At 41.5% G+C, this 15,485-nt stretch overlaps 1 protein-coding gene across 8 annotated transcripts in view; it reads right to left on the bottom strand.

Annotated features, from left to right (window-relative positions):
• LOC140211509 (xanthine dehydrogenase-like) overlaps positions 1-15,485 on the bottom strand; it is a 134,422-nt gene that overhangs the window by 79,100 nt on the left and 39,837 nt on the right. For all 8 annotated transcript variants that reach the window (XR_011889496.1, XR_011889493.1, XR_011889492.1 and 5 more), the window contains exons 5-8: positions 13,537-13,613; positions 8,243-8,325; positions 7,837-8,053; positions 2,327-2,544 (exon numbers count right to left, since the gene is read on the bottom strand). Coding sequence is in view for 3 of the 8 variants with exons in the window: in XM_072281284.1 (XP_072137385.1) it covers positions 2,327-2,544; positions 7,837-8,053; positions 8,243-8,325; positions 13,537-13,613 (595 nt within the window). In the remaining 5 variants the exon portion in view is untranslated. The remainder of the gene's footprint in view (positions 1-2,326; positions 2,545-7,836; positions 8,054-8,242; positions 8,326-13,536; positions 13,614-15,485) is intronic.

Genomic DNA, 15,485 nt, shown 5'->3' with positions numbered 1-15,485 from the left:
TGGTGATATTAAACCTGATTCTGAAATGAGTACTTTGCATTGTTAGTCACCAAGGAGAAGGTGGAGGAACATGAAATCAGATAGGGGTATGCTGATATTCTAGACCATGATGCCATCAAGGAGATGGACAGCTGGGTCTTTTGAAGAACAGGGCCTGATGCGACCTTTCCCATGATACTGAGAGAGGGAAGAGAGGAGGTTGCTGGAACCTTCAAACTGTGCAGACCAAAAAGTCCACAAGTTTTTCACCTGTAAGGGAGTTTTGTCTCTTATGTTACTGCGTAGGCTCATTAAAATGGCTTCGTTATGTTATACTTGGGAATGCTGCTTTGTTATGTTAAACGCTGAGAAAGTTTTTGTGCTAGCAGCTTGTTTTGGGTTAGAGTGTGATAAGAATATGTTACGAGCCAATAGGGATAGTTGTTATAGAAACATAGAAAATAGGTGCAGGAGTAGGCCATTCGGCCCTTCGAGCCTGCACCGCCATTTATTATGATCATGGCTGATCATCCAACTCAGAACACCGCCCCAGCCTTCCCTCCATACCCCCTGACCCCCATAGCCACAAGGGACATATCTAACTCCCTCTTAAATATAGCCAATGAACTGGCCTCAACTGTTTCCTGTGGCAGAGAATTCCACAGATTCACCACTCTCTGTGTGAAGAAGTTTTTCCTAATCTCGGTCCTAAAAGGCTTCCCCTCTATCCTCAAACTGTGACCCCTCATTCTGGACTTCCCCAACATCAGGAACAATCTTCCTGCATCTAGCCTGTCCAATCCCTTTAGGATCTTATACGTTTCAATCAGATCCCCCCTCAATCTTCTAAATTCCAACGAGTACAAGCCCAGTTCATCCAGTCTTTCTTCATATGAAAGTCCTGCCATCCCAGGAATCAATCTGGTGAACCTTCTCTGTACTCCCTCTATGGCAAGGATGTCTTTCCTCAGATTAGGGGACCAAAACTGCACACAATACTCCAGGTGTGGTCTCACCAAGGCCTTGTACAACTGCAGTAGTACCTCCCTGCTCCTGTACTCGAATCCTCTCGCTATAAATGCCAGCATACCATTCGCCTTTTTCACCGCCTGCTGTACCTGCATGCCCACTTTCAATGACTGGTGTATAATGACACCCAGGTCTCGTTGCACCTCCCCTTTTCCTAATCGGCCACCATTCAGATAATAATCTGTTTTCCTATTTTTGCCACCAAAGTGGATAACTTCACATTTATCCACATTAAATTGCATCTGCCATGAATTTGCCCACTCACCCAACCTATCCAAGTCACCCTGCATCCTCTTAGCATCCTCCTCACAGCTAACACTGCCACCCAGCTTCGTGTCATCCGCAAACTTGGAGATGCTGCATTTAATTCCCTCATCCAAGTCATTAATATATATTGTAAACAACTGGGGTCCCAGCACTGAGCCTTGCAGTACCCCACTAGTTTTTGGTGCATTTGAAGATACTGTGTGCGCGGGGTTTTGGGGCAGAAGGCGGGAGAGCAAGACAGAGGATGGACCAGGTGCTATGATGTCCGCTAACGGGGTCGGACCCCGAGGAGGGCATTCGGTGAGGAGACGGAGACGGACTCGTGTGGAACGTCTGGTCGACCACCGTCGTTGGTCCCAGGCGGCCGGTTGAGTTGGTCCGAGGGGTCGCAGGGTGAAAAAGAATGGTCCTGAGCTCCAACTGTTTGTGCACGAAGAGACTGAACTTTGATAAGTGTGGCACCTTTTATTTTCCTTTTGTATTTTATTCTCTCTTAATTATATAGTTCCAGTAATATCTATAAACTGTAAATCATTTAATCATTTCTGGTGTATTGTCTGTTATTTGAGCGGGGTGGGGTACATAACACAGCATCCACACAAACTAACTACCCAGTTTGGCGGGGCCGAGGGCTGTTTCCCTAGACGACAGCAAGCCGAGCGACCCTGAGGTTGGCCGGGGGGCTACACACCTTTGGAGGCATAATTGGAATTTGAAAGAGTGTGATTTAAAGAAAAAGACGCAAATGAAGAATTTTGATTTTATTGATTAGTTATTGATTAGTTGCCATACTCATTCATTGACGTGAAAGATGAAGGGTCATTGGCCCGAAACGTTAATTCTTTCTCTTCCCGCAGATGCTGCCTGACCTAAATAAAAGCCATCAACGTAAAACTTTGAAACCAGAAACAAAAGTTATTCATTTTTTGCTCATTGGCCAGCTGTAGTTCAACTTGCTGTTTCAAAGTAGATGGCAACTAGATGGCTAACTTACAAAGGAAGAGCACCTCTTGTTAAGCACACAAATACTTTGATTAACACAAGTACTTACATTCCTCACAGGTCCATTAGCAATCTTCAGCAGGTGACTCGCAATAACGGTATAGGATGGCGATTGGTCTGAATATTGTTGCAGGTAGACAATCAGTGAACTCAGGCTAACATTGGAAAACACCTTCAAGCCATTTGGTTCCATTGTGACCATGTAAAGGTCAGGGATGCCTTTCACGTCAATGAAAACTTGATAAGATCCATCTTTCTTGTAAACACCTATGACAAAATTATCAGAACAAACATTTACTCAATGTTATGTAATTGTTAGCCTTTCAGAAAGAAATGTTGGGAAAACAGTAGAGCCAGCAAACCATGAACACAAGAGACTCTGCAGATGCTAGAAGTCTTGAGCAACACACACAAAATGGTGGAGGAACTCAACAAATCAGGCAGTACTAATAGAAGGGAATTAAAAAGAGAATGTTTCAGGCTGAAACCCTTCATCAGGACTCATAATGAAAGGTCTTGGTCTGAAGCGTCAATTGTCTGGTTCTCTCCATAGATGCTGACTGGCTTACTGAGGTCCTATATCCTGAGGCTGTGCCCTTTGGTCCTAAACTCCCCTGTTGTGTATTTAATATTTCAGTAACATTGTAAATGCATTGTTTGATTAAACATTCTTTGCTGCTTACATAATTCATTACAGGTTATATGTAAAGATACTGTATATGAATGGCATACATCATTATGCTACCATGTCATAAGTACGTGCCTCACTAAAGTAAAAACTAAATGCACACAAGTTATCACAAACAGGAGAAAATCTGCAGACACTGGAAATCCAAGCAACACACACAAAATGCTGGAGGAACTCAGCAGGCTAGGCAGCATCTATGGAAAAGAGTACAGCCGACGTTTTGGGCCGAAATCCTTTGGCAGGACTGGAGAATAAAAAATGAGGAGTCTGAGTTAAAAGGTGGGGGGCGGGAAGAGAGAGAGAGAAATACAAGGTGATAGGTGAAATCTGGAGGGGCGGGGTGAAGCAAAGTGCTAGGAAGTTGACAGGTGAAAGAGATACGGGGTTGGAGAAGGAGGGAATCTAATAGGAGAGGCCAGAAGGCCATTGAAGAAAGAAAAGGGGGAGGATCACCAGAGGGAGGCAATGGGCAGGCAAGGTGAGAGAGGGAAAAGGGAATGAAGAATGGTGGAGTGGGGGGCATTACCGTAAGTTCAAGAAACCGATGGTCATGCCATCAGGCTGGAGGCTACCCAAATGGAACATAAGGTGTTCCTCCAACCTGAGTGTGTCTCATCACGACAGTAGAAGGTGCCGTGGATTGACATATTGGAATGGGAATGGGGTGAAATTAAAATGGGTGGCTACTGGGAGATCTCGCCTTTTCTAGCATACGGAGCGTAGGTGCCTACATAGTAGGCTTTGGAGTTATAAAACATAACATCCCCCACTATAGAAAATATCCTCTCCATAACCATTTTCAATATTCAATAGGTTTCAATGAGATCCTCTGTCATCCTTCTAAACTCCAGTGAGTACTGGCCCAGAACTATCAAACACTCCTCATACATTAATACTTCCAGTCCTGGGATCCTTCTCCAGAACCTTCTCTGGACCATCTCCAATGCCAGCAAAGCAATTAAAGAGTCTGAATTACATCAGATAATCAGCTTCCTTGTCAGTTTCTACAAGGTCATATTTAGAGCAAATAATATCAAAAGAGTTGTAGTTAGGATAACACAGACTAACTTGAGGCACCTCCAGACTTCTTTCCCTCCTCATTAGCGAAATATCTATAATTAAATGTGACTGAGTCTCTCACTTGAATCTAGATTTCTGGCAAGCTCAGAAGCAGCTGTCACTGTAATATTATCCCAAGAATGGAGAACATGTGCTGACTAAGCTCATCACCAATTTTACTAAGCACTGCTACCAACACGGATTTCTAAACCCTCTAATAGTATGAAATATTCTAAGGAATTTAAAGTCAAACAATAGTCTGGAAATGTGTAGTTCAGCCACAGAGATATTAGCACTGATGATCTGCAATAGGATTGGCAGCCATGCAGCTCTGATTTCAGCAGAGAACAAAAGACCAATACCTATCTTCCTTTCATTGAGCTGAAAAACATTTCTGCTCCTGCAACATTGTCAGCTAACCAGAATGACTAGAGTCAATAAAATGGTGCAAAGCAGAGCTTGAAATAGAAGTCAGCATCTTCAGCACACCAAGATGTGGTCGCTGAATTTTAATGAATGGTAACTGCCCTCCATCTGGTGGGCACTGCTTCAAGAAAGCAAACATCCATTATCGAAGATCCCCACCATACAGGTCATGCCATCTTCTCACAGCTACTATCAGGCAGGAGGTACTGTACTGTGCAAAAGTCTTAGGCACATATACTATATGTACCGAAGACTTTTGCACCATACTGTAGTAATTTTATGTATTGCACTGTACTGTTGCAAAACAAAACAAATTTCATGACATATGTGAGTGATGATAACCCTCTATTGATCTCTATTGTGGACTGAGAGTGGGAAAGGGCTGGGAGAGGGGAATCATGGCTGGCAAAAAGGAACAGGAGAGGGAAACACCAGAGACTTCCTGTATTGATCAATAAACCAATTGTTTGGAATCAAATGACCTTGCCTGTGTTTCAAAGCAGGGTGTGTCTGCACCCACACCATCCCCTGCCTCCAGCACTCAACTGCCACATGTCCCACACTCCCGCAGCACTCCACCCCCACCTTTCCAAACATCCTTTGCTCCCGCTATATTTACCTATTTAAAGTGGAAGTTGATAGGTAAGGCTACTCATGTGATGCTATGTGTGCGTGATGATGCTGTAAGTTTTTCACTGCACCTCCGCACTTGTGAATTTGTGCAGATGTCAATAAACCCCAGCTGATTTTTATTGCTAAATAGCAGTAAATGTTTGCGAACTTAATGAACTTCAGAGAAAACAGAAACCTTATACTGTAGGAGGCTATTTGACCTGAGTACATGACAGCTGAAAAGAACACTATTGACTTAGATTTGGATTTTCAGTATCTGCAGACTTTCTTGTCCTTATTGATTGGTTATTGATTAGCTTTATTTATCACATTTTACATGAAAACACTGAAATATACAGCGAAATGCGTCCTTTGCTTCAAATCAAATTAGTGAGGATATGCTGCAGGCAGCCCACAAGTGTTGCTATGCTTCACAACATAGTACGCCCACGGCTCACTAACCCTAACCGGTACGTATATGTAATGTGGGAGGAAACTTGAGCATCTGGAGGAAACCCACAAAGTCATGGGAAGAATGCCAATCAGTGATGAAAGGCTCCATAAAACAATGCACTAACCACCAAACCACCATGCTGCCCAGAATATTCCCACCCTCCAGCTTTTCTGTTTCTCGCACCCCTACCAAGTTTAGGTAAAGCTATATTTTCCTCATCTCACTGATAATACTCTTGCCAAGTACTTCAAACCTCCTATCCATAGGCTTTTGAGCAAAGAAAATAAGCCCTTCCTATTTATAAACAAGAGAAAGTCTGCAGATGCTGGAGATGAAAACAGTACACACAAAATTCAGGAGGAAGCTCAGCAGGCCAGGCAGCATCTATGGAAAGGAGTAAACAGCTGATGTTTCAGGCCGAGGCCCTTCATCAAGAATGGAAAAACGAAATAAGGTCAGAGTAAGAAGGCAGGGGAAGGATCCATTCATTATCAAGGACCTTCAGCATTCAGGTCACACCCTCTTCTTATTACTGCCATTGGGAGAGAGGTACAGGAGCAGTTATTATCCTACAACCATCAGCATAGGTCACTCACTACAACTCAATGATGGTGACATACACGTACTTTGATAACACTTTGAATCTGATGGCGTGAACAGCAATTTTTCTAACTTCTAGTAATTTATACTCCCTTTTCCCCTTCCTTCTTTCCCACTTTTTCCATTTCCCATTCTGGCTTCCTCTCTCACCTCTTTACTTCTCACTTGCCCATCACTCTTCTCCTTCCCTTTCTCCCATGGTCCAATCTCCTTTTCTGTTCCTTCAGCCCCTTATCGCTTTGACCTACCACCTCCCAATTTCTTAATTCATACTCCTTTTCCAGCCCTGACACTGGGTCTCAGCCTGAAACGTCAAATATATATTTCCCTCCATGGATGCTGCCTGATGTACTGAGCTCCTCCAGCATTTTTGTGTGTTTGCTCATATACATATACTTTATGTGGTTCATTCCTGTAACAATTTTAAGTTATGTAAAACAAATGGTTTTTACTGCCTGTGGGGATTGGTGATGGGTTGGGCTGGGCTGTGGTGAGGAGAAATTGTCAACCCATGCCCGGTGAAATAAGAGGTCTGATATTGCCTCACTGCCTCAGCACTTCCAGTTCTGTCTGTGTGCAATTTCCACATTCTCCCTACGACCATATAGGTCTTCAACATTTACTCTAGTTTTCTCCCAATAATGTGCTGACTTGTAGCTTAATGGGTTACTGTAAATTGCCTCTTGTGTTGGTTCTAATAAGACCATAAGACACAGCAGCAGAATTAGGCCATTCAGTCCATCCAGTCTGCTCTGCCATTTGACCATGGTTGATTTATTTTCCTTTTCGTTCCATTCTTTTGCCTTCTCCACACAAGATTTGAAAACATTACTAACCAAGAACCTATCAATCTCAGCTTTAAATACACCCAATGACTTGGTCTCCGTGGCTAACTGTCGCAATGAATGTCGCAGATTCACCACCCTGTACCTGAAGAAGTTCCTCCTCATCTCTGTTCTAAATATACTTCCTTCTTTTCTGAGTCTGTGCTCTCTGATTCTTGACGCTCCCTACTGGTGAGTGGCAGGAGTACCAGAGAGGTGATGACAGGATGTAAAATAGAATCAGTTTCACAGAAATAAGTGGAGAAAGGGGGCTGATGTGAATACTCTGAGAGCTGGCATCAACTCAGTGGTCCAAATGGCCTCCTACTTTTTTTTTGTAAGGACAGAGGAGAAATTTACTAAAAATATACCTATGGGCAAATAAGCTCTCACTGATATCTTGTCTACAGTATATTTTTCTTTGAGCCAGTAAATTATGAAATGTAAACTTGCAAACTCAGCCAACTCTATCACTGGCACTAGCCACCCCAGCATGGAGGACATCTTTAAAAGGCGATGCCTCAAAAAGTCATCATCCGTCATTTAGAAAATACATCACCCAGGACATGCCCTCTTCTCATTGCTACAATCGGGGAGGTGGTACAGGAGCCTCAAGACACACACTCAATGCTTTAGGAACAGCTTCTTCCACACCACCAACAGATTTCAGAATGGACAACGAACTCATGTACATATACTACCTCGATATTTTTTTACTCTCTTTTTATATTACTTATTTAATTTCATATACATTTCTTATTGCAATTTATAGTTTTTTATGTACTGCACTTTACTGCTATCGCAAAAAAAATGATGACATATACTGGTGATATTAAGCTTGATTCTAAAGACAGAACCAGTGTTTTGCAACTGTACAATTTGTGTCCTTGTAGTACCTTTAGCAGTATCTCCCCGTACAAGTTTGATGGCTTCCCTGGAATGCTCTTTCAATAACAGATACAATTCTGTTAGTGCAGTCGGCTGGTACCAACTTATATTATTCTTTGAGAAAAGTAAGTTGGCTGTGCTCTTTGCTTGATCAGTCCAAGGTGCAATTTTGTTCATGTAGGTTTGCTTACACAGTTGTTTTGTCTTAGGACAAGTCTTCAAATCCTTAAAACACAAAAATACAAAATAAAAGCATATTTTTATTCCAGAAGCAGTCAACATATCAATACTTTGTACAGTATAATACCATATTAACTCCAAAATCCCCAGATATGGGAAACTACTTTAAAAACTGGTAACATCACAACATAAACATCTCAAAATGAAAATGAGTATCAGTGCTTTGGATTTTACCTCAATATCAATGAAGAATCCTTTTTGCTTTCTGTCAGAATCATTTACAAAGGACTTCATGGCATCTAAAATAGTACGATACCCTAGAGATAAGAGAGAAGCAGCTGTAGTGTATTCAATATTTCAGTAATACATGAGTATTGTAAATATATTATTTGATTAAGCAGTTTTTGTTTACATAATTCATTATGTGCTATATGTAAGAGGTACGTGAATGGCATACATCATTACACCACTACATCATATGGGAGCGCCTCACGAAAGAAAAACTAAGGGACTAACATCTCCCGGCTTCTGTATTTTTTTTCATTTAGTGTCTGGAGTTACAAAACATAACCAACAGCGAGTTGGTAAAATGAATTGCCACTACATTTCACATTGGATATTGAGCACATTTGGATTCCAAGTTAACAACCAGAAGAAAATAAACTTGTAAGTTAAAAATCAATAGTTTGATCCAAACAGTTGTATTTCTACCTACATCGCTATTTTTGGATCCTTCTGATTGTTGATCATGATGCCTTGAATAATCTTCCACATCCAACTGGGACAGTTAAGTCGACAAAAATAACAACATCCTCCCCTTTGGGCATGAGCATGAGTTGCATTAAATCAAGTTCTGCAGCGCTAATTAGGCCAATGGGAAATCCACAGACTCTGACCAATATAAGGCATTCACTGGGCCAGTGGGAAGTTTGCATATTAGGATTGTTACATATTTAGTCCCTTGCCTGAAAGTTTCACTATTGCTTTAAGTCTTGCAATCCGTCATAATCTCACTAAAAAGTGGGAAGGATAAATGAGGTTTAAGGATTTTTTTGTTCTTTTGTATTATAGACCTGATGAAGGTTCTCATGATTTCAAACTCAGTTGCATGTTGTATCATAAAACAACACTGAAAAATGTATAAAGGAAAGGATAATTACATTTTCTTCTTGACAGTTTCATTTAACCGATTTCACAGGAAACAATTTCACTACTGTTGCCTTCCAAAGCAAACCTATTCAGTAATACCTGTGCGAGTGACGTTAGAGAGTAGAAGCTTGGGGTCAGATTAGAGGGTTGAAACTTGAAAACATAAGATTTGGATGTCCAGGTCTCTTTTTTAATATTATTTTAGAGATACAGCATGGTACCAGGTCTGTCTAGCTTACTGGGCCTGCACTGGCGAATTAAAGATAAAAAACAAAAGTAAAGGATAGCTTTATTTATCACATGTATATTGAAACATACAGTGAAACATGTTGCTTGTGTCAATGACTAATGCAGTCCAAGGATGTGCTGGGGGCAGTTTGCAAGTGTCACCATGCTTCTGGCACCATCATAGCATGCCTATAATTTACTAACCCTAACCCGTACATGTTTGGAATGTGGGAAGAAACCACAGCACCCACAAGAAACTTATGTGGTCACTGGTGCTGTAACAGCATTATGCTACCGTGCCACCTAACTTGCCACAACAAGGAATTCTGGAAACTTGGTAATAAAAGGGTGGTCTGAGTTGCTAGCTCCACAAGGTCAGTTCTCTGTGTGGGCTGTGAAAAGTGTTTTCCCAGCTGATTGAAGAAGCCTTACGCCACCTGAAGCCTTAATTGACAGGCCCCATTAGTCATCCACCTCCACCCTTCCCTCTCTGCGGTTCTCTAGATTAGTCCCCTCTAGCTGGGTCTGACAGCTGATGCATCCCAGCCCTCCTCCCTCAACCCATAGAACCATAGAACATTACAGCACAGAAACAGGCCTTTTGGCCCTTCTTGGCTGTGCCGAACTATTTTTCTGCCTAGTCCCACTGACCTGCACCTGGACTATATCCCTCCATACACCTCTCATCCATGTACATGTCCAAGTTTTTCATAAATGTTAAAAGTGAGCCCGCATTTACCAGTTCACCTGGCAGCTCATTCCACACTCCCACCACTCTCTGTGTGAAGAAGTCCCCCCATAATGTTCCCTTTAAACTTTTCCCCCTTCACCCTTAACCCATGTCCTCTGGATTTTTTCTCCCCTAGCCTCCATGGAAAAAGCCTGCTTGCATTCACTCTATCTATACCCATCATAATTTTATATACCTCTATCAAATCTCCCCTCATTCTTCTGCACTCCAGGGAATAAAGTCCTAACCTATTCAACCTTTCTCTGTAACTCAGTTTCTCAAGTCCTGGCAACATCCTTGTAAACCTTCTCTGCACTCTTACAACCTTATTAATATTCTTCCTGTAATTTGGTGACTAAAACTGTACACAATACTCCAAATTCGGCCTCACCAATGCCTTATACAACCTCATCATAATATTCCTACTCTTATACTCAATACTTTGATTTATAAAGGCCAATGTACCAAAAGCTCTCTTTGTGACCCTGTCTACCTGTGACACCACTTTTAGGGAATTTTGTATCTGTATTCCCAGATCCCTCTGTTCTACTGCACTCCTCAGTGCCTTACCATTTACCTTGTATGTTCTACCATGGTTTGTCCTTCCAAAGTGCAATACCTAACACTTGTCTATATTAAACTCCATCTGCCATTTTTCAGCCCATTTTTCCAGCTGGTCCAAATCCTTCTGCATGCTTTAAAAACCTTCCTCACTGTCCACTACACCTCCAATCTTTGTATCATCAGCAAATTTGCTGATCCAATTTACCACATTATCATCCAGATCATTGATCATTGATATAGAAACCCACTGAAGGATAAAGTCTAGTTGGAATCCATGGGCCAATAATTTCATAGCAGTAGTAAAAGGAAAAATAAAATGGTGCATATTTTAAGCAGTACAAGGTTCTACTCCCCTCCTTTCCTCTCCCATTTTAGAATTTGTCACTAATTTATTTAATGATGACATACTTAAGATAATAAATACTATGACAATCTGAAAATTGTTCTAATTATGCAACTTCTCAATTAGCCATAATCGTGAGACAAATACGAACAAAAGACAGGAGAGCAGAATTAAGCTTTGTTCCATCATTCCATCATGGTTGCTTTAATATCCCTCTCAACCCCATTCTCCTAACTTCTTCCCATAAACTTGGACATCCTTACTAATTAAGAACCTACCAAGGTTCACATTAAACATACACAATGATGGCCTCAACAACTGTCTGTGGCAATGATTTCCACAGATTTCTCCTCTCTAAAGGGACATTCTTTTCCTCTGTTGATAAAAAATGATTTCTATCACCTCACGGTAGTCAAAGATGCAATATCATATATTGCATATAGATGCATCAAGAAAGCCAGCCAGTGCCTTTATTTTTGTAGGTTAAGGTGGTTTAGCTCGTCATCACACACTAACAAACTTCTACTGTTGAGGACATCATGATTTGGTATACCAATTCAAATGTTCAGGTACACAAGAAGCTGCAGAGAGTAGTGGACTCGGCCTAACACATGACAGATATTTCCCTCCTTGCCTCACCACTAGTAATACCCTGACCTGAGACCCTCCATTGGTTAGGGTCACCATGGACAGTAAGACCTAGCTGCCTATCTGATACTTCAGCCAGGGTGCAAGCCAAGGCAGGACAATATGGAGAATAAGCTGTTATCTTGACCAACTTGCACTAAAATTAATTAATTTGTTCTAATTTTATTTTCTTGTAAAAATTGTGTATAATCTGTGTTTATCTTGTGAATTCTGCTTATATGATGCCATGTTCCAGTGATGCTGATGCTGCTGCAAGTACTGTGAGATGCTATGCAGACATGGACTTATGCAAATGACAATAAACGTTACTTTGATTTTGAATGTGTGGCACGGCTGAAAAAGGTGTGGTAAAGCAAGGGGAAGCAAAATATATGAATGAAAGAAACAAGTATTGAATCATAAATCACTGGGTATTGCAGCTCATTGTAAGTTTCACATGTACAGTACAGGGACAGGCCCTTTGGCCCACAATGTCATGCTGTACTAATTATGCTATGACATCTAATCCCTTCAGTTTGCACGTGGTCCATATCCTTCCATTCTCTGCACATACACGTGTCAATCTAACAGCCTCTTGAACTCTTTGTCATATCTTTTTCTTCCACCAACCCCAGAAACCCACCACTCTTTGTGAAACAAAAGACTTCCCTCTCACATCTCCTTTAAATCCTCCCCCCGCCACTCCCCCACACCCCCCACAGTAAACGTATTAGATTATTTGATGCTGGGAAAAAGATGTTGGTTTCTATCCTATGTACACCTATTTTATAAACTTCCAGATATAGACAAAAACATAGAACATTACAGTACGGTACGGGCCCTTCAGCCCACGATGCTGTAAAGACCTATCTACCTGCTCTGAATACTTCACAGCAACTAAACACATTAAGTATTAAAACATTGAAAACCTACAGGCCCTCTGGCCCACAAAGCTGTGCCGAACATGTCCTTAGAAATTACCTATGGTTACCCATAGCCCTCTATTTTTCTGAGCTCCATGTACCTGCCCAGAAGTCTCTTAAAAGACCCCATCGTATCCGCCTCCACCACCGTTGCTGGCAGCCCATTCCACGCACTCACCACTCTCTGCGTAAAAAATTTACCCCTGACATGTCCTCTGTACCTATTTCCAAGCACCTTAAAACTGTGCCCTCTCGTGTTAGCCATTTCTGTCCTGGGAAAAAGCCTCTGACTACCCACACGATCAATGCCTCTCATCATCTTATACACATCACCTTAAGTATATCCATACAGAAAGGAAATTTCTATAAAGAAACAGAGTTATTGACAAATAATGATTCTAACCGATGAAATATGGCAGCCCAGTTTCTGTTTTGCTTTGTTTTGTTTTGTTTTTTTTTAGTGTAGGGGGTAAAAACTTTTTTTTGAATCTTTTTCATGTTCCGTTCTTTAGAGATTGGGAGGCTTAAATTAAATATGTTACTCGAAGTCTGTGTCTATATATGTTAACCATTATTAATGTAATCCCAATCTCTTTGTATCATTATCATTGTTATGTTTATCAATTTGAAACTCGATAAAAAAGATTGAAAAAGAAGGAAAGGTAATTTCCTCCAGTAATGATGAAAACTTACTTTGAACGTAAGTGATTGCACATTTGGAGAGATGTTTGCGAATTAATTTTACAACATAAAAATGTCAATTTAAGGGCAAAGCTGCACACAATGATCACAGCTACCATCAGCTGCCGAGGGCTGTCAGAGAGGTCAGTCTGATCTATGCCACATCACGTGAAGCAGTCGCAGAAAATTAAAAATGTTGAAGTCAATGAAACTCTATGAATTGCTTTCTTCTAACTGGCCAGTTGAACAGGCCACATGACCGGACACTGAACTCTCTACAAACCTGTACATCTGCAAACATTGCCATCGAAGTTATCCTCCACTTCCTGAGAACTTGGTGATGCATTATTCTTTAGAAGCCTGGAAAAAAGAGGAGTAATAAAGTACACAAACAATAAACTCAAGCCCAAAATCAACTAGGTATTTTTTTAGTAAGAGTCAGTCTCGTCTGTTACATCCTCCAAGGCCTGATATCACAGCCTCACCTCCTTAGAGTCATAGAGCACTACAGCACAGAAATAGGTCTTTCGGCCCATCTAGACCATGTCGAATTGTTATTGCCTAGTCCCATCGACCCACACCTGGGCCATAGCCCTCCATACCCCTCCCATCCAAGTATGTATCCAAACTTCTCATCGATGGGGCAACTGAAATGCACCCACCACTTCCACTGGCAGTTCTTTCCACACTCATACCACCTTCTGAGTAAAGAGGTTCCCCTTAAATATTACACCTTTTACTCTTAACCTATGAACTCTAGTTCCCATTTCAACAATTTCAGTGGAAAAAAGCCTGCTTGCATTTACCCTATCTGTACCCCTCATAATTTTGTATGCCTCTATTTTTAATGTCCCCTCATTCTCCTACACTCCAGGGAATAAAATCCTTACCTATTCAACCTTTCCCTATAACTCAGGTTCTCAAGTCCTGGTAACATGCTTGTAAATTTTCTCTGCACTCTTTCAACCTTATTGATATCGTTCCTGTAGGTACGTGACCAGAAATGTACACAAAACTCCACTGCGAGATACTGGTTCCTCACCTCCAATGCTTCCACTCACTGCTAGCCTGGTATGGAAACACCAGTCCTTTGAATGGAAAATCCTACAAAAGGTGAGTGAATTTGGCCTAGTACATCAGAAGTAACACAGCTATTGAGCATATCTACATGAAATGCTGTCGCAGGGAAGCAACATCCATTATTTGAGATTGTCACCACACAGGCAATGCTCTTTCAGATCATAAGACCATAAGATATAGAGCAGAAGTAGGCCATTTAGCCCATCGAGTCTCCTCCGCCATTCAAGCATGGGCTAATGATCCAATTCTTCTGGTCATCCCCACTCTCCCTACCCTTTGATGCCCTGACTAATCAGGAACCTATCCATCTCTGCCTTAAATACACCCAATGACTTGGCTTCCACAGCCGCTCGTGGCAACAAATTCCGCAGATTTACCACCCTCTGACTAAAGTAATTTCTCCACATCTCTGTTCTAAATGGAGGTCCTTCAATCCTGAAGTTGTGCCCTCTTGTCCTGGACTCCACTACTATGGGAAATAACTTTGCCATAGCTAATCTTTTCAGGCCTTTCAACATTCGGAATGTTTCAATAAGTTCCCCCCCGCCCCATTCTCCTGAACTCTAATACAGCCCAAGAGCTGCCAGATGTTTCTCATATGGTAACCCTTTCATTCCTGGAATCATTCTCGTGAATCTTCTCTGAACCCTCTCCAATGCCAGTACATCCTTTCTAAAATAAGGAACCCAAAACTGCGCACAATACTCCAAGTGTGGTCTCACGAGTGCTTTATAGAGCCTCAATATCACATCCCTGCTCTTATATTCTATACCTCTAGAAATGAATGCCAAGATTACATTCGCCTTCTTCACCACCGACTCCACCTGGATGTTAACCTTTAGGGTATCCTGCACAAGGACTCCCAAGTCCCTTTGCATCTCTGCATTTTGAATTCTCTCCCCATATAAATAATAGTCTGCCCGTTTATTTCTTCCATCAAAGTGCATGACATACACTTTCCAACATTGTATTTCATTTACTACTTTGCCCATTCCCATAAATTATCCAAGTCTCTCTGTTTCAACACTACCTGCTCCTTCACCCATCTTTGTACCATTGGCAAATTTAGCTACAAATTCGTTAATCCCATAGTCCAAATCATTGACATACATCATAAAAAGCAGCAGTCTCAACACCGAACCCTGTGGAACT

Source organism: Mobula birostris, chromosome 17 (assembly GCF_030028105.1).
Source record: "Mobula birostris isolate sMobBir1 chromosome 17, sMobBir1.hap1, whole genome shotgun sequence".
Classification (NCBI taxonomy): Eukaryota; Metazoa; Chordata; class Chondrichthyes; order Myliobatiformes; family Myliobatidae; genus Mobula; species Mobula birostris.
This window is presented reverse-complemented; position numbering and strand designations above follow the sequence as displayed.